Raw genomic sequence first — 24,747 nt, 5'->3', positions numbered from 1 at the left:
TGCCAACACCTGGATTTTATTCTAATTATTTATTTTTAAAGATTTTATTTATTTATCCATGAGAGACAGAGAGAGAGAGAGAGAGAGAGAGAGAGGCAGAGACACAGGCAGAGGGAGAAGCAGGCTCCATGCAGGGAGCCCGACGACGTGGGATTCTATCCCAGGACTCCAGGATCACATCCTGGGCTGAAGGCGGCGCTAAACCGCTGAGCCTCCCAGGCTGCCCAAACACCTGGATTTTAGCCAAGTGAGACCCATTTCAGACTACTAATCCCCCAAACTATAAGATAATACATTTGTGGGGGTTTTCTTAAAAAGACTTATTTTTAAGTAATCTCTATACCCAACATGGGGCTCGAATTTACAACCCTGAGATCAAGAGTCACATGCTCTACCAACTGGGCCAGTCAGGCGCCCCACATCTGTGTTGTTTTTAAATCACTATATTTGCAGTAACTTGTTACAGCAGCAAAAGAAAACTAACATGGCTGCTGACAGTGATAAGAACTAAGAAGAAAAATAAAACAGGGACGTAACAGAATGACTGTCAGGGCAGGGCATGACGTTAGATGGGGAGACCTGGGAGTAACTTTGGGGCAGTTAGCTACATGGTAATCTAAGGGAAGAGAGTCCCAGGCAGAGGGCAGGGCAAGTGCAAAGATCCTGGGGCAGGGAGGAGCTTGGTGTTGGCAGGAGTAGCAACCTCCTCGATGGCTTCCCTGAGCCGTCAACAGTTTTTCTTGCAGACTTCTGAGTTACATTAAAATCTACTTGTTGCGAATGTCTGGCTTCCCTCTTTAAAGCCCAGGACTATGTCCTTGTGTTTTTTCCTTGTCCCAGTATGAGCTGCTATGGCCTCTTCTCAGGGTCTTAAGAGTGTTTATTTGCCAGAGATATTGGATTTTGGAAAACACATTTCTTCATTTCCAAACTTCAGAACCTTTTCCTCTAAGTCATGAAGGAGCATAAACGTGGTGGAGAGACAGGTGGGCACTCAGATGGACGGCCAGCAGCCTCCCAGGGTCTCTTGACTTGGACAGTCAGGAGGAGCTGAAACAAAGGGACTCTGAGAACTTCCTATTCTCTTATGGTGAATCTCTTTGTACAAATGACTAATAGAGTACCTACTAATTCATTCAATACTTGGGAAGAAATTTGGATTTTTCCATCTTGGGGTTCAAAGTGGGGCACACTTCTGCCAAGAACAGGGAGATTAAGGCTAACCTCAAAAGGTTCTGCGAGCACCAAGTCATAAACAGAAGTACCATCTCCAAGCCAAGTCCAATTGGGCCTTTCGTTCAGTGAATGGTTATGACTTCTCTGTCCTGTGTCAGGCTCTAGGGCAGACCCAGAAGCAAATGAGCTCTCCCTGGTGTTCCTGCGGCACCTACAGCTCACAGGGGTGGAGCGGGAGAGTGGAGGACCACCCACATGGGAAGGGCACTGTAGTGGGAAGAGGGGGAATGCCATGGGAGTACAGAAGAGGGAGCGATGATTTTTTTTAGAAGGATTGGTTGGGTCATTCATATCCTCCCACTGGAGGAGAGCTCCTTTTGCCATGGAAACACCTGAAACACCTCTACTTCAAGATACACAAATCTGGACCCAGGAGATAATCTTGATAAATGCCCGCCAACAGTCTCTGAACTGAACATCCATCCCATAAGAACAAGGACTATGTCTACAAGGTTGACTAACTACTATACCCCCAGGGCCCAAACAAAATCTGCAGAATGAAGAAGCAGATGAACGAATGGGGAATCTCTGAGCTAAGACATTCTGGAATGACAAGTCATTAAGGAATATGGCCAGGAGATACAGCTATAGTGCTGACTAGATTCAACCTAGGAATGGGGTCATCTTGAGCCTCGTTGAAGAAGGTTAAAGGTTTAAATGCCATACAACTCACCACTGGTTCCATTGCCAAGGCCAACCTTTGGTGTCCAGCCAAGCAAAGGTCAGTAGCCAAACATGGTGACAGCGTCAGACTCAATCTGGCCTTCCAGCCAGAGGCCCAGGCTGCAGGGCGCCTTGGTGAGCAAGAGCCAAGCCGAGGAGAGGGAGGGTGGCATGGCCCTTAAGCCAGAGCATGGCAGATCAAATAACACCCCTATCCTGTCCCTGACTAGTTGTATGAACCAAGCAAAAAGTGTCAGCTCCTTAGTTTCCTTGCATTTCAAATGGGAATAAAGATAATGACACTCCCTTCCAGGATTCAATTAAAAACATAGATCAGGTGGCTGGCTCCAGGAAGAGCTCAATAAATGCAGACAATGATGAGAAGGGACAAGGAGGTAGGGCCCCCGGGGAGTTAGAGGACCCTCCCTCTGACCCCTCCGGTATCCCCAAGGCTCTTCTACTGCTGCCTAGTGGGATCCCAGCCACCCGCCCCTCCCCTGACCCCCTCTGTCTGTCTTCCCATTTCTCCAAAGCTGGGGTGACATACGCCCAATGAGCAGGCACTGGACCATGAAGGGTCCCCATCCAGAAAGGACAGAGAAGCCCAGACTTGGCACCTCCTTTTCCTCTTTGCTCCTGGGCAGTAATCTGGTTGTTCATCCTTCTTTCCCAGCCCCTCAGACTGTCTGGTACCAATCCCAGGACTCCTGAGTCTTTGGCGTCCCTATTTCAGGACTTTCTGCCTCCCCTGCACCTGGCATCCCCAACCGTTGGCAGGCCTGGGCTTCTGTCTGGGTGTTGCAAAGCTAACTGGCCTCCGTGCTTCTCTCCCCTGCTACTTGTTGTTGCAAAAAACAATTGTTCTCTGAGTCACACATATGTCCGGCCCTGCGCTGTGTGCTTCACATAAACCATCGCCTTCCGTCCTGGAAACATGTCTATGAGGGAAGGACTGCCTTGATCCCAATATTTCAGAAGAGGAAACAGAGGGTAGACGGAATAAGACCCGGTGGGAGCTGCTGCTGCAGGAAGTAGGAAAACACTGTGGGAAGCATCTGATGTCCGCACACGCGTGTAGAAGGCAAGGCCTTGAAGAGCTGGTTAGTGAAAACCTGCAAGAAAAGGGAACGGGAAAGGCGAACAGACAGCAGGGCCAGTTAAGGAGGGAGACCAGCCAGTAAGGCAAGCTTGCAGCTGAATGAAAACCTCAGTGGTGAAATTCAAATCCACATCAGAGCGGGGTGAGAGCAGAACCGAGACTGTGGAGCAGAGGACACTGCCCAGAATGCAGAGGAAACTGGCCAGGGCATGAAAAACAATCAGGTGGGGCCCGTGGACACCCAGTTTGGGGCTGCTAAGTGTGGCAAGCCCTAAACCAGTCACCATTGTAACGGGAACACGCAGCTCGCTCTATACATGTAAGGGTGGCAGCAGAAATCAGTTGTTCGATAAATATTTACTAAGTGGCCTCTATATGCCAGGCACGGTTCCAGGATAGACAATAAATGCAGTGAAGTCAGCTAGTGACAGGTGCCACAGGCAAGATAAAGCAGGATGTGGGGGTGCGGGTGACAGGTGGGGGCCAAGAGACATTTTTATGGCATAATCAGGGAAGGCTTCTCGGGGTGCATATTTTCTTAGAGGAAAGACTCCCTTCTTTTGGGTGGCTTTAAGTGGCCTCTTGCAAATGTGAAAGCTGGACCCAGACCTCATGTTGAAAGGCAAAGCCAACAGGAGAGGCTAAACCATCTATAGTAAGCAAGTGATCGACGTGCCTTCCCAGGACAGAAATTGCTAAGATACAGATTGGTTTTTGTGCTTTCTTGTGGTTACAGTTCAAGAAAGGGATACTGAACCCCAGGATGTTTGGCACAGAGACGCGAGGCACAGGGAATGTTGGGGGCGGGCTGGGGGCAAGAGTGGGTCCAACAATATGGTGCAGCCCGATGCCACCCAGAGGGGGAGAGTCAGAGACCGCAGGGGTCAGATCTTGGCTTGAGAGCTTTGGGGGCAGTGAAACCTAATGTTCAATTAAAATTTTTTCATTTTCTGCCTTGAAATTCCCCTAGGACAGCTGAAACCTTTGCAGGTTAGGATATTTTCAGCTGCAGGTGACAGAAAACCTAATTCAGTTACTTTTTTTTTCTTTTAAAGATTTTACTTATTTACTCATGAGAGACACACAGAGAGGGGATCTCTGGGTGGCTCAGCGGTTTGGTGCCTGCCCTTGGCCCAGGGTGTGATTCTGGAGTCTTGGGATCGAGTCCCATGTCAGGCTCCTTGCGAGGAGCCTGCTTCTCCCTCTGCCTGTGTCTCTGCCTCTCTCTCTCTCTCTCTCTTTCTTTCTCTTTCTCTTTCTTTCTTTCTTTTTTTTTTTTTAAAGATTTTATTTATTTATTCATGAGAGACAGAGAGAAAGAGAGGCAGAGACACAGGCAGAGGGAGAAGCAGGCTCCTCGCAAGAAGCCTGATGCGGGACTTGATCCCGGGACTCCAGAATCACACCCTGAGTAGAAGGCAGACGCTCAACCACTGAGCCACCCAGGTGTCCCCCTAATTCAGTTACTTGAACAGAGCCTCAGACTAGAGGTAGGGTGGCCACCAGGCTGGTTAATTCTCTTCAGTTAACTCAATGGCATCATGGGGGGCCTGGGTTCAGGCCCCGCCCTCTGCTTATTGGCCTCATATCCCCTCTTGCTTGTAAGGCGGGAGCAGCAGCCCCAGCGATTACACATTATGACACCTTCCAAAGGTAGAAAAGGGACCACTTCGTCCCTGTATCTCTTTCTAAGACAAATAAACCTTGCCCAGAAGCCCTGCACAATGCTTCCCCTCACATCCTCTTCGTTACAATTGCATCTTATTCCTGAGCCCAAGCCCACCAACTGCAGCGGGTGTCGGGGTGGGCCCCCTGTGAGCTCTGCTTTGGGCAGCTAAGAGGAAATGATCCGTGTCGGGAAGCGGTGGGGGCAAGATGGACCAGAAGACCGAGAGGCAGGGACAAGATGCGAGTGGACGGGGTGGGGAGGGAAGGCCGGAGGAAGCAAGGACAGTCATCTGAAGGTAGACATGACAAATGTAAGTCGGAAGAGCTGGAATGAAAACTGCATTCAAAGACCGAGCAGAAGACAAGTCTGAGCCGAAGAAGAACCCAAAATTGCAGATAAAACAGGCTGAACACATTTTAGGAACTACTGACAAAAGGAAAATGATAAGGGTAGAAAAAAAACCTCCCACCAGCTTCAAGGCAGAAAGAGAAAAAACCTGGTTCCCTGTACTGGAACCAGCACAGGTTGGCCTTGGATCTTGTATCTGGGGCTGTTTGCAATTCCACGTTTCTGAAGGCTTGGAACAAAGCGTCTACGGAATCTTGAGAAAAAAACCTGGTCCTCAAAAGTTTTTTTTTTCTCCATCCAATTCTCCTCCCCCACCTTAAGAAAAAAAAAGCTTTTACTTATTTATTCATGAGAGACACAGAGAGAGAGGCAGAGGGAGAGGCAGGCTCCCTGCGGGGAGCCCGATGCGAGATCGAGATCGATCCCGGACCCCAGGGCTGAGCTGAAGGCAGACACTCAACCCCTGAGCCACCCAGGCGCCCTCAAATTCCCTTTTGGAACCTAAAGCAACTGGGGGATGCTCTGAGCGGCCTGTGCTCAACAGCAGACAGCAGACAAAATTCAAAAAAATAAAAATAAAAATAAGATAAAATAAAAATAAAATAATTCTTCACAATGCAGGCTTCTGGAACGTGGCCGTGGAGGCCTGAAGGGTCTGCGGGTCGCGGGGGGCCCCCTGGGCCTGCGCCCCCTCGGCCGGCCCTTGTGCAACGTCAGGAAGCGCGTGCGAGAGCCACATCCTTGGCCGCGGCGCGACGGGATCCTCACTTCTCCGCCGACCTCTCGGAACAATGCCCGCGGCCGCCCTCTTCCTGCGCGTAACGACAACGGCTCAACCGTTTACCCTCCGGGCTGCTGGTGACAGCGGCTTTTAGAAAGTTGTTTTGTTTTCTGCTTCCCGAGAGCCCCACCGTCCACCCCGGCCCGGGCGACAGGACGGCCACCGTGGGGAGGGAACTGAGTCTCGAGCCCCTGGAGCCCCGAGCCTTCTCTTCTATTTTTTTTTTAAGTTTTTTTAAAATTTTTATTTATTTATGATAGTCACAGAGAGAGGGAGAGAGGCAGAGACACAGGCAGAGGGAGAAGCAGGCTCCATGCCCCGGGAGCCCGACGTGGGATTCGATCCCGGGTCTCCAGGATTGTGCCCTGGGCCAAAGGCAGGCGCCGAACCGCTGCGCCACCCAGGGATCCCCGGGGCTTCTCTTCTAAACGCGGAAAGAACACCGGGGGTCGCCGAGGCCGAGGGCGCCCCGTTTGGCCCTAGAATGTGTGCGTGTCCCCTGCGCCCTCTTCCACGGCCAGTATCTTGGATGTGATCTGAGCCGCGAGGAAGGACAGGACGTGACGGGGACCAGGGACAGTGTGTATTTTCTGCTTTGTTTTTCTAGGTAGGAAGGATGTCAGAAAGGGAGCAAGGGTGGAGGGGTTGTAGGACTAGAGCCCAAGGGCCCTGGTGACGTGGGCCGTGGCGCTGGTGACGTGGGCTGTGGCGCTGGCTCCGGGGCAGCCAGTTATGCGCCGCGTCTGAAGGCCTGAAGGCCGCGGCCCGGCTCAGGGGCCTCCTGCCTCCCCTTCTCGCTCCCCGACTGGCCCATCAGGCTGCTCCTGCTGCCTCAAACGGGTCCTCGGTCTCCCCGGGGGGGAAGGGGGCGCATTTCGAAAGGCACAGAAGCCCAACAGCTCTTTCGGGAGTCAGGCCTCCTCAGAGGAGGGTCACTTCCCTTTCCAAGTCAGAAAGGGAGTTTGGGGCTTTACAAGAAACCCGGCTCTGGACATGGGAAATCAGGCCTGAGGGGGTGGAGCTGACCTGCCTTCCTCTGGCCTCACACAGGGCTCGGAGCCCTGCCTCCCGCCCCCCTCCCCCAGGACCAGAAGGTTCTCAGGATGGGGGTGGGCAGAGAGGCTGCTGAACCACCCCACAACAATTCTACGGGCTCCTGAGGTAACCGAGGCACAGAAATCCACAGCCCAAGAGGCAAAGCTGAGAGAGACTGATCATGACACCTGCCCCCTTCCTGCCACACCTAGGCACTGCCTAGAACCTTCTAGAATACTGCCCCCACACCCTTACCCAGCTCTACTCCTCTCTCCTTCCTCTTTCTCTTCTTGTTCATTTCTCTTTCCTGCTCGCCATTCTCCCCATTGTCTTCCTCCCCTTCTCGCCACCTCACTGTCCTCCATTTCTCCTTCTCTCTCTCACTTGAGTATGAGGTAGGCTGCCTTCTGTGGGTTAGCAGATGCAGTTGTTCTGTTTGATGTCTGTTCCCTCCCAGCAAAGAAAGATGGCGGTGGTGGAGGTGTTGGCTCCCCCATGCCAGCCACTCACTGGGGTGGGAGATTTACACGTTGTATGCTTTCCTGCCTTCATTCCAGGTACCTCGTTGACTTAGCATAAGGGCCAGATACCATTTATGATCAAATGCCATTGACAACTGTTGGAAGGATAACAGATCTCTCTCTCTCTTTCTCTGAGAGGTTATCCCGCCTTGCCTCTGCATCCTCCTAGGGCCAAAGTCTACCCTTCCCAGGGGTCCAACATCCAGCCGGTCTGGACCACACTTTCTGGAGATGTGGGTATAAGCTCCACCTTCTGCAGGCCTCAGCTACATTCATACACAGGGGAGGGGGTTGAATGAAGTTACAGTTTACATCCTTCCTTTCTCTCTCTGATTTTCTGGGAGGCTGAGAAAGGTGGAGAGAGGCCAAGGTCACAGAGTGTCAGGATCGCTCCTCTTCCTGACCCAAACGGGGTGGTTGTGGGCCGTGATGCCCATACCCACCGCATGAGGTCCCTCTGCAAAGAACGGGGGCAGAGTGGCCCTTTGGTTTTGTCCAAAAAGACAGAAGAGTGGGGGGAACTAAAATAAGAAAGTGAGTAAAGCCTTTGGTGGTTCACTTGGCCAAGATTTTCACGCCAGATTCTTATTTTAGGAGCCTCACATTCTGGTGGCACTAAGCAGGCTCAGGTGTAAGGAGTGAGTTATTTAGAAACTGTGGCTCAGCTCAGAAAAGAGTATGAGGTTTTGCCTCGACATGAAAAGAGGAACCAGAGCTAAAATAAGCAGCAATTGGCAAGGACTGAGACCCAGTCGGATCTCTGATTTCACCTCCTTGCACACGTGCTTCAACCTGCTGGGCAGGAGCCATCGACTCTTGTTATCTCAGTAAGGTGTTGTGTTTTTACAGGAAGGTGTAGCCTTCGGAGTGGAAACTTCTGCAGACCATCCGGGCCGCACAGATCCCTGCACCCTGGCTACCTGCTGTGGGCCACTGAAGGGGTCACAGGCCCTGGGGTCTGGAGCCCACATGTCCAGCAGGGCACCAGCTTTTCTACGAAGCCCGCCCACCTGTCACCCTGGCAGCGTGTGGCCTCAAGTGACCAGCTCTGTCCTCACACTTCTGACTGTGGGGCAGGCCGTTGCTCAGACAGCTGGTTGACACCCTGGCCCGTGGCCCCTGATGGCCCGTGCAGAGAAAGCTGTTGGTGGTTGAGCCACCCTGGGTCCCTCTGGGGACTGGAAACTGAAAAGTGCACCTGTCACGGGAAGAAGAGCAGACAGGCAGAGAAGGGCTGAGGCGTGGCGGGCTGTGCCCAGCGCAGGCCTCCTCCCCCGGCGCCCTGTGCACGGCCACACAGGCCGCCCACTCCTCACACGAGTTAGCCAGAGCGACTCTCTATTCTTTGCCACCCCCAAAGCCTGATGAGGCCCCCGGACCCTGAAACTGCCCCAGGACAGGCCGCAGTTCACAGGACCAGGCGGGGCCAGGGCAGCGAGGCCGCAGAGGGGAGGGGGGCGTGCTAGACCACAGTCTCCGCGTGTTTGCGGGCCGTGGGTACAGCTGTGTACAAGAAGCCACAGAGGCGTCTTTTCCAGCGTAAGGCCTAGTCATACTTGAAGTCTTCTTCACTTTGAAGGAATAGAAGAAACCACAAGGAGAAAAAAGATCAAAAGCATTGACCAACTTTTAACTTAAGAGAGTGTAGACTCCTTTCAGCAAACCACCCATCAGGGATGCCAACCCGGCCAGGAGAGTTCACACCGTCATAGACTGACAAAACACGGTGGGGGCCGCCGAGGCCCCCTGCCTGCCCCACACAGCCTCCCCTTGGGAAGGGACCGTCGTACCGATGATGAGCAGCTGCCAAGCACTTGAAAGGCCAGTGTGATATGCGGGGTGCCACAACACATCCCTGGTGACCAGGCCGCGATGCTTGGGCACCCTAGACCAGCTGCAGTCATTCGAAAGAATATTCTTTAGATACTGGTGCAGATGCACATATGGAAGGATGAAGAAGCCCGAGGCAGCTCAGCCTGACCTCAGTCGGGTGGAGCGATTCCAAAGGAGCCCAAACTTGGATCTCCCAGAAGCCCCTGCATCAAAGAGCCCCAGCTGCCTGGGAAGGCGGCTTTGAGACCCCCTAGGCTGGGCCAAGCACCTCCTCACCCTCACTCTCTGACCCAAAGGGCTCCTTGAAGTGACTCCTTTGACCCCATCATCTTTCCAGAGGTGTTCCACTCCGCACGGCTTCTCCCACTGGACACATTTCTGGTGACCGATGCCCTCCCCCCGCCCCCCGAACCTGCCTGGTGTCCTGCCCTCAACCGCATCCTAGCTGTGGATGAAAGGCACCGTTCCCTTCATGTTCTGGAATCAGTGATCATGCTCCACCTCTCCTCCACCCTTACTTTCTTTTCAACTAAACCCCACGGACCCTGTTGCTGCTCCTACACGACATGGAGTCCCAACCCCGGTCTATCCCTCCTCTCTGCCCCGCACCTGGGTGTGCTCCATTTGTTGGTGCCTCTTTTTTTTGTTGTTGTTTTTTAAGATTTTATTTATTTACTTGACAGAGAGAGAGAGAGAGAGAGAGAGAACAATAGTGAGGAGTGGTAGAAGGAGAGGGAGGAAGCAGACTTCCTGCTGAGCAGGGAGCCCAATGCAGGACTCGATCCCAGGATCCTAAGGTCATGACCTGAGCCAAAGGCGGCACTTAACCAAATGAGCCATCCAGGTATCCCATGTTAGTGCCTCTTACTATGGTCCCCCCGAGAACTGAGCATGACTCCTCTGGCCCCACCAAGGACACTGAGAACGTCACCTCCTTTGTTCTGGCCACCCCTATGCTCTCTTAATGCAGCCAGATAAAAATAGCTCCCCTGGCTTCCACATCACTGGGTTGTCATGCCTTGTGGTCACACACAGCCTGTGTGCTCGTCATGCAAACTCCGTGTGTGGGAGGGGTGGTCTTTCCAGACTTGGACTTGGAAAGACTTGCTGCAGTTGGTTCTTTGTTAACATTTAATGGCAAGTTTACATACTTGGCCTCTCCATGGTGCAACCAGGTGCCATGAGCATCAGCCTCTGGCAGAACAGGTGTCTACAAACTGGAAGGTACTGTTTTGTGCTAACCTGTTGGGTGATCATCTAGTCCCTCAGAAAAAATACTCTGTTCTCCTGTGAGTTCCCCTTGTCTCCTTCCTAGCCCACTGAGCCTCACTCAGCTGGGCTCACTGAAGCAAATAATCAACAAGCTACAATCCCTTCCCGTTGTCTCTGGGCATCCTTCCTCACCAGAGCAGGGTCTCAGCTTACCGACCAAGCCACCCCCACCCATGGACTTCTGGGGAGAAAGAGGCTCAGCCAGGCCCTCATGTCCAGGCTGTTTGGGGCACATACTTTCCTCTCTGCCTTGTCTTTGTCATTTTCTCTCACCCGCTCTACTCAAGGCCAGATGGCCGGGTTGATAGAGGGCTTACCTGGACAGTGAATTTATCGTCTTCATTGGGCAAAATCCTGTATGTGTAAACACAATTCCGGTACCTGAAACAGACCAAAGACTCCATTAGAACCCATGCAAGAGAATTCATGTCTCTGGGAACTGAAAAGACAGGAATTCCTGACATGGCTCGAGGGACCTGGGCATGACGTCTCTGAACTTTGGGGCTGACCATTCCGAGGTGGAGATCCGCCTTGACATCAAGCAGTCCAGGACTGAACCCCCTCCCCTGCCCCCTCCACACTCAAGGAGCTCCAGGAAAAGGCACGTGGTATCTTCTGGGCATGATTTACATTGACAGCTATGTGGTCTGATTTAAAGGCATTCACCCTCAAGACACAGCTTCATCATAAGAGAATTTAGCTCCTCCCAGGTGCCTGGCACTTCACTCAACTTTTGTATGTATTGTTTAGCTAGATTTTATTTTATTATTATTACTTTTTAAAGTAGACTCCACGCCCAGCATGGAGCCTAACAAGGGGCTTGAACTCATAACCTTGAGATCAAGACCTGAGCTGAGGGCGAGTCTGATGTTTAATGAATAGAGCCACCCAGGCACTCCTGTTTAACTAGATTTCAAAATTATACACTAGTGGGGAACCCTGGGTGGCTCAGCAGTTTAGTGCCTGCCTTTGGCCCAGGGTGTGATCCTGGAGTCCCGAGATCGAGTCCCACATCAGGCTCCCTGCATGGAGCCTGCTTCTCCCTCTGCCTGTATCTCTGCCTCTCTCTCTGTCTCTCACGAATAAATAAAACAAAACAAACAAACAAACAAACAAACAAAACCAAAATGATACACTAGTTTAGGGGATGCCTGGGTGGCTCAGTTGGTTAAGTGTTTGCCTTTGGCTCAGGTCCTGATCCCAGGGTCCTGGGATGGAGTCCTGCATCCGGCTCCCTGCTCAGTGGGGAATCTGCTTCTCCCTCTCCCTCTGCTTCTCCCCCAACTCATGCTTGCTCTTGCTCTTGCTCTCTCTCTCACTCAAATAAATAAATAAATAAAATCTTTTTAAAAATTAAAAAATTATATACTAGTTTAAACAATTTAAAACCATAAAGAAAGATAAAAGATGAAAAAGAAGTTTCTCCTCCTTCCCCTCCTCTTGAGCCCTGCTTCTTAGATTGACTTCTCCTTTTTGTCAATCATTCCAGAACTCTCAAGTGCACACAGAAACAGACAGTACCTATCTTTTTAAATGCAAATAGCATCACAATATATATGTTGTTCTGAAATTTGCTCTTCTCACCAAAAAAAAACAGATCTTAGAGGTCTTCCCTGCTCATGTTCCACCACGTGGTAGTGCGATCAGTTGTCTGACCGACCCTCGAGGCCGAGGCCGGAGGGGTAGTTATTTTTAGCTCTGTACTTTCCTAACGGTGCTGCAGGGAGCATCTCTGTGCCTACCCCTTGTAACCCGCGAAGTCACAGGGTCAGCCTCCCCACTAGCACGATGGGGACCATAACACCAGCCACCTGTTGCTGTGTCAACTGAGTGAGTTAATGTAGGAAGAGCATTTAGAATAGTGCCCGGAGCACGCTCATGTGCTGACCTGTGGGAGTGGCTGCGGGGAGATCACCACCAGGAGAAGAGCCGCACCTCGGGCTTTATACTTTGAGAGATTGATGAGCCTCCCACTAACCGGATGTGTCTATTTCCCCACACCCTGCCAACAGGCTGCTATCAGACATTTTCATCTTTGCAAATCTGAGAGGTTAAAGAAAAATGAGTACTCACTTTAATCTGCCTTTCTTTATGAGAAAGGTTGAACACGTTCCCATGTTTCACTATTTGTCTTTCTTTTTCTGCGAATTTCTTTTCATGTGTTTGGCTTACTTTTTTTTTTTTTCTTTTAAATCATCTTTTGCTTATGCATTTGTAAGACTTTGATACATGCCACAATATATCTTGGGAGTTACTTATGGTTGACAGTGCTTATGGAAAAATTTTAGATTATTATTATCTTATTTTTTTAGCTGTGTAGAGGTTTTATGATTTTATGTGGTCAATTTTACAATCTTTTTTTGGCTTTTGAACCAATGGATGTTTCAAGAAAGTTTTGGAGAGCGGGTTTAGGTAATTTCACTTCCACCGGGCCCTGGCTCTTCGTTTGTCACAGGGAAGTTTCTTTTCCTGTCTTTCTGTCATCTCTGAGTGCTCATTTCCCTGCACCGGGTCCTGTCTCTCCAGAGCAAGGGCTGACAGCACAACTGGCTTATTTCAGAGATGGCACGGAGGACTCTCTAGGCCACTGTCACCTCACCTCCCGGAGATGTCCCAGAAACGGAGAACCGCCCCAGGCCCCGTACCCCACTCCCCCATCCCTAACCCCACCAGCCTGGGGCCCCTCTGCAGGGCCTGCCACCAATGCCAGAGGGGTAGCTCCACCCCTGCTGTGCTCTTATCTTTCACTGCTTGTTCTCATGACACTTCCTCCCGGAGATATGCAAATGAGACCAGGGCCAGACCTGTCTTATTTGGCTGAGGGCAGCTAATTTGTGGAAGAAGTTGTGCAGGCTCAAAACATCAGCCTGTAAAGAACAGGGTCACAGGGAGAGGGGCAGAGCAGCTGCGCAGAACAGGAAGCCCTTTTAATTAATCTAGGGTGGCAGACAAGCCTTTCTGGCTTTTTCAAAGATGTTCTAGGAACACTGAAACACAGAAGCGGTTCCACGTTACTCAGATCACAATTCAAAAGCTAGTACAATAGGAAGACAGGACACTTCCCCTTAGACAGTGACACCCAGCAGCCACAACGCTGTCCCTGGAGCTGGGTCCCTTCATGTCTTTGAGGGAAAACTACAATGTCACCACCACTGCCACCTGCTGTCACACCCAGCCACAGGAGACCAGTGGTTCCAGACTGCATGCCACGGGGCACTGGGGGCTCTGCAGGCAGATGGAAGGGGGCGCTCTTGGGCCAACCCCACTCCTCAGTGGCTGCACCCCACTCTGGTCCCAGATGCATAAATGTGTACAAACACACAGAGAACACACATGTGTATACATACACACACGTGCCTACATACAGACGCATAACCTACACATATACACATATTTGCACACACCATCTTACACATGAAATGTTTAGTGAAGATCCCACCACTAAATCCTCTTTGAGAGCAACTGCACCAGAACATAATCCAGACAACGTCTCGTCCAGCCTTCCCGGCCCCTTGTGGGGATTTAGTAACAATTTAGGGTGCTGACACTGGTCCTCAGCTGCTACTCCTTCCAGGGACTGGGTTGCATTTCAGGACAATCGTGTTAGGAATAGTCCCACTGGAGGCCCAGGTTAGATGGTGCTGGGCTGGGTATGTGGGAGGTTGTCTCATTCTCAAATGAACTGGGACTTAGAGTAAACTTCCCACGTGACCCTGAACAGTTGCCAGGTGACAGCAGGTACCCACCCTGTTCTGAGTGGGAAGATGCTTCCTCTGGGAAGGGCTTTTCCAGATCAATCCTAATATGGCTTGGGAAGTTTTACATGAATGCAAGAGGACAAGCAAATGGAAGTAAAAAGAAAATGCTATGGCATTTTTAGTCTCTTGGATAAATATTGCTATTTCTGTATGACTACTCTTAGCCAAATGAACACTGACAAGCATGCCCAGAAACATCCTTTACCATGGTGAGCCCCATGGCGGCAGTGGGGGGGGGGGGGGGGGGGGGGCGTAGTGGGGGAGGAAAAAAACATCAAACTAAAATCCAAGAACCTTATTAGCATCTCTGTCTCCCTCTGCCAATTGATTGAGTGTGCTCTATAATTGTTTTTAAGCTCCTTTGTCATTCTTATTATAGATCAGTTCTAATTTCTAATGTCGTTTGTACATTTTTTTTTCTTGCTCAAATATTGTAGATTTCTCAAGAAGATGGAGTGGGAGAATTCAGGTGAAAGCCCTGCATTCAGAAAAGCCACTTGGACCAATATAGAAACAAGGGTAAAATGTATATTAGCCCCAGGGACCAAGGGTATTCATTGTTCACAACCAAAACCTCAAAGAATCCAGGCGGAGAGACTAAGAAAATGGAGAAATTACAAGAGGTCATTAGTTCAGAAGAAAGAAGGTGAGAAGAAGCCAGGTGGCCAAGTGAAAGGTGGTGGGGAGGCAGCCAGAGTACTGGTGGGGGTCTGCTGAGTGCCCTGCCCCTGTAGCCCAGGGGCCCAGCACATTGTTCCTTGTATGAGACCCCTGGGAGGAAGCCCACCTTTCCATGAGCTATGTCACCCCTCATCACTTACCCCCATCGGCTGGGTCTCAGATCGGGGCTCCCACCCCCACCCCTGCTGGTCCTTTTTTGTCTGGGAAGAGGATCTGGGCAGAAACCCACTCTGATCTCCAAAAGAATCTGTTCCAACTTTTCCTGACAGGTCTTTGTCAGAAAAAAAAAAATCACCAGACCCATGAAAATATATCACCACTTGAAAGAAGGGCATCATTTTCCTAAGGACTCAAAGATGTTACTTCCATGTTTCATAGAATCACTGCAAAAGAGAATAAAAGACATTCTAGCGAGGTCTGACTTGTGAACTCAGTACACCATTGCATCTCTGGCATGAGAAAGGTCAATTGTAAAGAGTGAGCAGGGTGAGACAAGGAAAAATGATCAGATGGGAAAACCCAGGAATTCACAACTCAGAACTAAACCCCGCGAGAGGGACAATACACAGCAGCTCGTGTCCTGGAGAATGCTAAAGAGGATGAAAAACTCAAGAAAGAACAGAAAGAAAAGACCGGAAGGGAACAGGATAAATAGAGAAGACAGGTCTCTGTCCTCATACATACATAAGTAGGGGTTTCTGAAAGCACAGATAATTTTTTTAAATAAAAAGAAAAAGCAGAACAAGAACAGGTAATAAATCTAAGAGCAGAAAATTAAATGTCCAACCCTTTGGCAAATTGAATAAAGGAAAGAAAAAATGCTTCACCCTCCTCCTAGCCAGCATCTAGAGGGGCTCCATCCTTCACCTGCCCTGTGTCTGAGAGACAGACCTGTGCAGGCTGCCTCATCCAGATCTGGCACAGACAGAGAGGAGCATGGGGGGGAGGCATTCGGTCCCCTGACCCCATCCTGCCTCTGGCAGAGGCCACAGCTCCAGTCGGAAGGCTTGGGGACAGCCTGTCCCCTGGCTCTTCAGGAGTGGGAATGGCTTCCCTTGGTTGCTGGCTCCAGGCTGTGTGGCCTTCCCTATGCCTGTCACCCTTTTGAATTATGCCATCTATTCCCTGCTGGGAGCCTGGCCAGCACAAGGAGGAAACAAAATCAAAAAGGGGAAAAGAAGAAAGAACACTAATAAAAGAGAAACCTCAAAATTACAGAAAACGATACATAATTGTGTGCTAGCAAATTTGAAAAGCTCAACAAATGGACTGTTTTCTGAAAAATATAGATAACTTATCAAAAGTGAAACAAGAGATAGAAAGCAAGAATAAATCAACACCAAAGAAGAAACTGAAGCAAATATATAAAAATGATCCCTGGGATGCCTGGCTGGTTCAGTCGGTGAAGCGTGCAACTCTTGATCTTGGGGTTATGAGTTAGGGCCCCACGTTGGGTGTGGAGATTACTTAAAAATAAAGTTTAAAAAAATAAATAAAATAAATAAAAATTATCTTTAAGTAGCCCTGAGGAAAAGCACCTCTGCTGAATTTTTCTTAATATTTTAAAAAAATCAGATGATGATGATTCCACATAAATGTCTACATATTTTATAAAATTTACATGACTCTTAACTGTAACTTGACCAATATCATATAAATCAATCTCACCTATGAGCATATATACAAAAATCCTAAATAAAATTCAGAGTACAGTAAAAAATTTACATAATCAAGAACAGCTCACTTAAATCATGCAAAAGTGGTTAATGTTAGGGAATTTATAAAATAAAGCTATTTATACCCATAAATGAAATAAGGGAAACAACATAATCATCTCAATAGATATTTAAAAGGCATTTGATAAAGTTCACTATTTAATCATTCAAAACTTTATAAAACTACGAAAAGATGGGTCCTTGTTTGACATGACAAAGAGCAACAACTAACTTTTATCAAGTGCTAACATCCTTGGGATATTGTATCAAGTCCTTCCCAGGCACTGTCATGTTTGACTCTCACAGAACTTTGAGGTGGATATGTTCTCTTCCCAATATTCTCCACTTCAGAGTTTTAGAAATACTGGCCAATGTAACAAACTATGAAATCTAAATCAGAGTTATAAGTGTCTGGAAAGGAGACCACAAAATGATCATAATTTATACATAACATGATTATCTATCAAGAAAATCTAAGAGAAGCAAATGAAAAACAATTTGAAATAATGAGGAGTAAGTAAAGTGACAGAATAAAAGATGAATTTATAAAACCTAGAACTTCCCTTTATGTTATCAGTTACCACAAAAGGGTGACTGGAGGGAAAAGGTATCATTTACAAAAGTAACACAATTATAAAGTAATCAGAAGTAATTATAACAAGAAATAGGAAGGATCTATGCCCCCCCAAATTACAAAATTTTAAAGAGGGGAAGCTATACTTATTTTTCAACTTGACAAAATTATTAGCTGGTTCACTTGGAAAAATACTAGAAAATAATAGATATGCAAATCACCAACCGCACTCCTCAGCAGCTGCAAAATCGTTTATAATATCATGGTGATGCATTTGGTATGATATCAGTGTAAGAACACCAGACATACGTGGAACAGGGTAAGCAGGCAAGAAAGAGATATATAAGACTTAATATACAGTGAAAGAAGAATCAGAAAAGGAAAAGGAGTAAATCATTCCAGAAAACTTTTTGAGAAAGATGACTGGTTACTCAAAAAAATACACATACACCTTTGTCTTACAGCCTTCAATGAATTAATTCCGGAGGGATCAAATTGTTCAATGTGAAAAAGCAAAACAGAATAAAACCGAAAAAACTTATCATTTCTCTATCTGTTTTTGCCAAATGCCTTCCACATGATTACACATTTGTTCAATCCACCCACTGACACTACTACATAAGTATTCTTAGCCTTGATTTTCAGATGAGGAAACCAAAGCCCCACAGAATCGCTGGAGATTGGGCAGGGAAAATCATCCTTAGCCCGAGTCTATCAAGTCCCATGGGTCCTGTCCTAACCCTCCCGCCTCCCACTGGAAAAAACCCCCAGAATATCCATATGCAGAGGGACTCTTTACATTGAAAAGCAAAGGAGAAAAAAAATCACAAAGGAAAAAGACTGATAGGCTTCATGAAAATTTACAATCTTTGAACGTCAAAGAAATCACAAAGTTTAAAGGCAAAAACCACAGGGAAAATATTTGCAACAAAAGTGATATAAAGACTTCATGCAAAAACATAACAGAAAAACCACAGCTTCAAAAGAAAAATGGCAAAGAGAATGGACAGATCATTCACCAAAGAGGAATTATGAAGGTCAACAGTCCTATCAAACAAGTTTACTATGATTGCAATCAAGAAATGCAAAGAAAAATGAACGGAAATTAAACACCTTTCACTTTGAAACTTAATTTTTTTTTTTTAAGTGCAAATATTCAGAATAGGGAGACTGGAATCAAGTGGGCAGTCTCTTGTACAGCCAACCAGAGCATAAAATGGAACAAAATTTCTGGAAAGCAATTTGTCATTCTGTATCAAGAGCCTAAAAACATTTCTATCCTTTGATCCAGTAATTCCGCCCCTGGGAATCTATAACCAGAAATGTCACATTTCTGCAAAAAGACCTTCATCATCATCATGTTTATAACAACAAAACACTACTGGTAACTTAAACGTCTGACAATACCAGAGTCGCTTCATAAATTGCAGCACATTATGTAACAGAATCTTGGCACTCGTTAAATATGGTATTTAGGAAAAAAAATTTTAACTAACAGGGAAATGTTAATGTTGCTAGAAAACACAGACCAAAATACATGGTTATAGCTATATATATATTACAGAGATTTATATATCTATGGAGAAAGAGGAACAAAGAGAGGGTGAGAAGATACACCTACAAATTAACAGTATTTATGTTAATCTCTCGGCAATTGGGTGATTATTTTCCTTCTTTACATTTGGTACTCTTTGTACATTATACTTAATACTGTATTTTTTTTTTTTTTTTAAGTTACTTGAAAGAACACTGCGGTGTTTATCAGAAGATCTAGTTCTACATTGCCACCAACGCCTGTGATGGCCTCACAAGCCTTTCCTCTCTGGAGGCCAGGTTCCTGGTTGGCAAGTGAGAGGGCTGGACCAGCTGACCCTTCGGGAGCCAGCCCTGTCTGGGGTTATTTTAGAAAAGTCACTGAATCCAAATTGTTTGGGTGCTGGTCCTTGTCAACACGATGTTTTTCTAATTAATGGACAAAGAGGGTGTGAAGTGAGCATGGGAGAAAGGAAATGGGGAGAACAAGCCTGCCATTCTGGGGGCCAGATCTTTCCTTTCTTCCATGCTGCAGCTACCAGCACTGATCCTCATCCTGTCCACATGCTGGGCTCCCTCTTCAGAGCCCTAGGACTTTTGTCTCTTCAGCATCTCCCTCCTAAATGGGAGATAGTTAATCAATCTTAAGATGGCCACCATTCCTTCTTGACTTTATCTTCAATCTACCTGGTAGTTTTTCCTGGCATCCACAGCTCAGACCCCTCTCTCCCTCAGGCTTCCGGGCACTCGACCCCGGCCCCAGCGGCCACTGGACACTCATGCACCATTCAAGTGCTCTTCCTGTCTTATCTCTTTGAGCACTTCCTCTGAGGAGGCCCCACATGACAGCTCACTGTCTCCCTGGAGGCTTTTACAGGCCTCCAGGAAGTTCTAGAAGTGACACTCTGCCTGCGCTCTCCTCTTTCCTTCTGCTGTGGAATTTGCTTCACAGATGGGCCCATACTCCCCTGCATCTGAGATGTCACTACTCACTCTATGACTTGTTCAAAATAATAGCCAGTGTTCAGTGGGTGCTTACTGTGTGCCTGGCCTTGGGTCACACAAGTTGCCCACATTCTCCCATTTTATCCTCTCAATAATCCAATGACAGCAAGAGATAGACAAATAACCCAATTTTTTAAGTGGGCAGAGGATCTGAATACACATTTCTCCAAATAAGATAGAGAAACAGCCAATAAACACATGAAAAGAAAAGAAACTCAGCACCATTATTCATTATGGAAACACAACTCAAGGTGACAATAAGATGCCACTTTGCACCCACTGGGATAATTACCAGAAAGATAACAGCAAGGCTTGGTGAAGCTGTGGGAAAATCAGAGCCCTCACATGTGGCTGATGGGGATTTAAATGGTGCAGCTTCTGTGGAAAACAGTGTAACAAATCCCACAGAAAGCTAGAATTACTGTAGGGCTCAGCAATTCCACCCAAGACCACTGGAAAACACACGTTCACACAAAAACTTGCCCATGAACATTCACACCAGCATTATTCATAATAGCCAGAAAGTGGAAACAACCCACATGTCCATTAACTGATGAATGGATACATAAAATGTGGTCTATCCACACAACAGACAATTATTTAGCCAAAAAGGAACCCCCAGGCTACAGCATAGATGATCCTCAAAAACATCACACTAGGTGAAAAAAGCCACATATTCTATGATTCTGCTAATATGAAATACAACATGATGAATGTCCCAAACACCACTGAATTGTATACTGTACAACGGGTGATTTTATGGGATGTGACTTATACAAATTATAGAATATACAAATTATATAAATTATACAAATTATATTAAAAAACTTATACAAAAAAAAACTTATACAAATTATATAAAATATATAAATTTATAAAAAATTAACCCAAGAACTGGGCATCTCACCAGTGAGGATGCTGGGAGGGCACAGGGAGGTTGGTGTCTGGCCAGTGTTGGAACCCATATCAGATGTAGCTAACCACAGAGGGCTCACCCCCAAGGACTGTGTGGCACAGCATGGATTAGGGCAGGAAAGGCAGGCCTCCTCTCCCTCCATCGCTGGGGTGGGGAAGGAAGGCCTAGCTAGGAGCACCACTGCCATTTCTTCACCATGCTTGGGCTCACGCTCCAGGAAAGGGGACCATTCAACGGAGAAGCTACTACATCTGCACACAGGGGAATTTAACCCAGAGATGGTAAGCTTGCAAAACATGCCAGAGCCAGAGCCTGCGCTGGTTCTCGAAGGGTTGCCCTGGATTGCTGGGCATGGGCACCGAAGGCTGGAGACACTCAGGTTGTTCAGATTCACTTCACATAGAAGATGCCAGTGATCTGTTAAACACACAGGCCTTCAGGGCACGCCACTCCCTCCTGTCTTGCACGCAGACAGAAAACACACAAGAGCCGCCCTTGGACAAACTCATGTCAACTGGATTTCAAGAGCCCATGGTCCTCCAGCTCTGGCTGCTGGCTACTGCCTCTGCCAGAGTTTATCCCTGCTTTCTGTCAATGCCAGATACGAAAACCAGTATTTCTTTGCATTGCCACAAGAATAATCAATGAGCGTGCAAACCTGACTCAGACCCTGGAAGGGGGTTGGAGGAAGTGGGGTTATAGCCACACGTTCACACCATGGGCAATGGCTTTACACCTCTCCTGGACATTGCTGCCCTCCCAAGTCCCTTCTCTGTGGCTCCCCTTTCCAGGCCTCCCTGACCCCACACACACCCAGGCTTGCTGGCTCCCGTCTCTCTGCTTCCCAAGAACAGCCCAAGTTCAAGTCCTGGCCCTGCCGTTTATCAGTCCTGTAAATGTGGCATGTCAGCTAACCTCTCTGGGCCTCAGCTTCCTCGTCTGTAAAGCAGGGATAATGACAGTCCTTCCTCCAAAGGCCATTGAGGACAGTGACTGAATACACGCAGAGAGCCTAGAACGGAGCCCGGCACACCAGAGGCCTCCACAAGCCTTTTGCAGTTTGGACAGAACTGGTTAGTAACCACCCTTTGTTAGGGGAGGGAGGCTTCGGGCTTGCTCTACCGCAAGTGGCCCTATCACACTCGAGCTTCCCAACAAGAAGGATGCCTTCTTGAGAGAACTTTGGGTGGCTCAATGTCCTTCTTGGGCCTCTTCATCTTTGGGGCTGTGCTGCGGCCAGAGTCCCGGCTGCCTGGTATGCTGTCCCTGGGAAGGCGACTGTGGTGCGCCTGGGCAGCTTGCGGGAGGCTGCGCGCTGAGGAAACCAAGACTACTTCCCTGCCTGGCCAGCTGGACGAGGCACTGGTTCCTGAACCGAAGGCCTGCCCCTCCCCCAGGAGGGAAGCCAACTCTCCCCGGCATGCTTTGGTGGGAAGGCCACCCAACCGGGCAGCTTCTATTCCCAACAGTGCTGGACCATCGTTCCAGGTGTGGCTGTGCAGCCTGAGCAAAGAGAGGCCAGCCCCGCTGAGCCCTGGCCCCTTCCACTGAGGGACCCCCATCCCCCAAGGAGATGCACCCGATGGGCACCCTGGCCCCACGTGGAGGTGCCATCCCAGCAGGAGAGGAGGGCACGACCTTGACTGCCTCTCAGCATCCCATCCAAGATGGGCCGGACGCCCCCTCCAGGTACCCGTGGTGGTTTGAGTCAGGTCAGGTGAGGATGACACAGTTCCTATCTGGAAGAGCCCCCTGTCGCTCGGGCTTTTGAGGGCCCCTTGCCACAAGACGGACTCAAACCATATGGCCAGCTGCCTGGGGTCGTCCCCTTCCACCTCTCTGGGCCCAAGATGGGCCTCCAGAGTCTCCCTGAAGCGGGGCTCTCTGAGCTGCTGAGGAGAGGGCTGAGCTTTCCTGCCCAGCAGCAGTGGTAGGGCTGACCTCTCGAGAGGAAATGTGGGTTCGCGAGGCCTGGGGTGAATGTACGCTCTCATCACGTGGGCGGCCCTGAATTGCAGCCTTGTCTTTGGGTGTCTCCCTCACCCCCTCCCTCGTTTCATTTAAATAGTCAAATCTGGGCAACAAGGCCACTGGGGGGAAGCTGTCCTCAGTTCCTGGTGCTCCACACACAGCTGCCCCTAAAGCAGCAGTTGGGAGGTTCCCTGCTGTCTCCTCACTCACCAGAGGGCACAGGGGAGAAGCTCTGGCCACTGGGCCAGGGCAGGAGGTCCTCCTCCACGGTGGCTTCCTTCTGCAGCCCTGGCTCACTGTGAGAGCCCTGACCCCACAGCCGCACCCCCCGGGGCCCGGCACTCACAGCCGACTTCCAGAGAGACAGCAGATGGGGCGAAGCCTGTCACTTATGAAACTGAGGAAAGCCCAGTTGCTTTTCGCCCCGTCGGGGTTCCCAGCACTAGGCTGTGGACCCAGACGGTGTGGGGCCAGGTCTGTACCAGGCCACAGGGAAAGTTAACGCTAATTTGTTTTGTTTTTTTTTTTTAAGATTTTATTTATTCATAGAGACAGAGAGAGAGAGAGGGGCAGACACAGGCAGAGGGAGAAGCGGGCTCCTTACAGGAAGCCTGATGTGGGACTCGATCCCGGGTCTCCAGGATCACACCCTGGGCTGCAGGCAGCGCTAAACCGCTGTGCCACCGGGGCTGCCCGAAAGTTAACTCTAATTTGATTGAAAGGACTGGCTCCCTCTTTTTTTCCTTCTTTCTCTCTCGCTCTTTCTTTTTAAAAAGGACACTTTTTCTGCTTTTTTGATGTTCAAGGATGCTTTCTCCCACAAAATAAGCCTTTGGAAGGTGGCAGTTAGATGTTATTCAGGTTTTTCATTCTTAAATCTCCTTAATTGGCAAAATTCAAGATGGTGAAGGGATGATGTGTCCCTGGTTTGGGAAAAGTTTGGTGGCTTCTGACCCTGCAGGAAGAAGGGTGGCTTCCCTCAAAGAACAGAGCGGAAAAGAGAGCCCTGGGCATGGCCAGAGAGCAGGGCCCCCAGGGAGGAATCCAAGCCCTGGGGCCTAGACCTAAAAGGGCTTTGAGGACAGGAGACTGATAAGGCATCCAGGCCTCGGCTAAGAGGAGAGAGGACACCTGTGGGCATCACGGGCACCTGTCCTGAGAGGCGGACCCTGTACACCTGCTGCAGCTCTGACAGTAATTCGGTGCAGACAAGGGGAGGGCAGGAGAGGTGGAGGAAGGGATACGGGAAACCAGGCCTGGACCCCAGCCTGCCACCAGCCAGAGGCCTGGCCCTCTCCAGGCGCTTTCCCCCACCCGCAGGCAGGGGTCGTGGGAGCACAGGTTCCCAAGGGCCTCCAGGCCCTGTCCGGGCTCTGGCTTGCCAGTGTGCTGCCAGTGTGGAGTCAGAGACTGCGTCTGTAACCTGCACACAACCCACACTCCCTGACCAAAGGGCCACTGTAGGGGTTAGTGAACTATGGCCCTGGAAGCTCTCCGCAGAGGCCTAGCACACAGCCAACACCCAACAGCATCGGCCTTCCACTCGGGTCCAGGGAGGCAGGAGAGACATCCCTGTAGGCCCAGTGGAGTCAGTTTAGAGTCTTCCCATCCTTTTAAGACCCAGTTGGCGGGTGCCCATGGGGGCAGCGCTTGTGGGGAAGTCCTGGGTCCCTTCCCTGGAGTGTGAGAATGGGGGAGTGAGGGAAGCTGGCCTCGGGAGGGGGGGTCTCTGGTGCAGTCAGTGCTCGGGCCCGTTGGCCAGCTGTGTCCTTGTTAGCACCCTGTCTTCTCCTGCTGTCCCCCTGCTCACACTTGGCTTGCCATGGTTAGGAGCGGGTGGCAAGAGTCTGGTTGTCTGGGTGCAGCCTCTGGGCAGGTGGCCCTGGCTTCAACAACCGTTGGTCTTGTAACCTATCTGAGCCTCAGTTTCCTCATCTGCAATGGGGAGTGATACGGGACCTGTAGTTCAGGTTGCCGCGAGGATGAAATGGGATAACACCAAGACCAACGCCTACACTCAATGCTCAAGACAGGTCCGTGTTCCGTGACCTACTTCCCCTCTTGCCTGGTCCGAGGGAACTTTCTGCAAGTCTACGGATGCTACCTGGGAGATGCAGGGGGACAACCTGTCCCCCGC

General features: G+C 49.4%; 1 protein-coding gene across 1 annotated transcript in view; it reads right to left on the bottom strand.

The window, feature by feature from the left end:
• Nucleotides 1-24,747, bottom strand: part of INPP5D (inositol polyphosphate-5-phosphatase D) — a 119,457-nt gene that overhangs the window by 93,764 nt on the left and 946 nt on the right. Inside the window, exon 2 of the mRNA XM_038574220.1 lies at nt 10,775-10,838. Within this exon, the coding sequence (XP_038430148.1) occupies nt 10,775-10,838 (64 nt within the window). The remainder of the gene's footprint in view (nt 1-10,774; nt 10,839-24,747) is intronic.

This window comes from Canis lupus, chromosome 25 (genome assembly GCF_011100685.1).
Source record: "Canis lupus familiaris isolate Mischka breed German Shepherd chromosome 25, alternate assembly UU_Cfam_GSD_1.0, whole genome shotgun sequence".
NCBI lineage: Eukaryota > Metazoa > Chordata > Mammalia > Carnivora > Canidae > Canis > Canis lupus.
The sequence above is the reverse complement of the archived record's forward strand: the minus strand, read 5'-3'. Positions and strand labels throughout refer to the sequence as shown.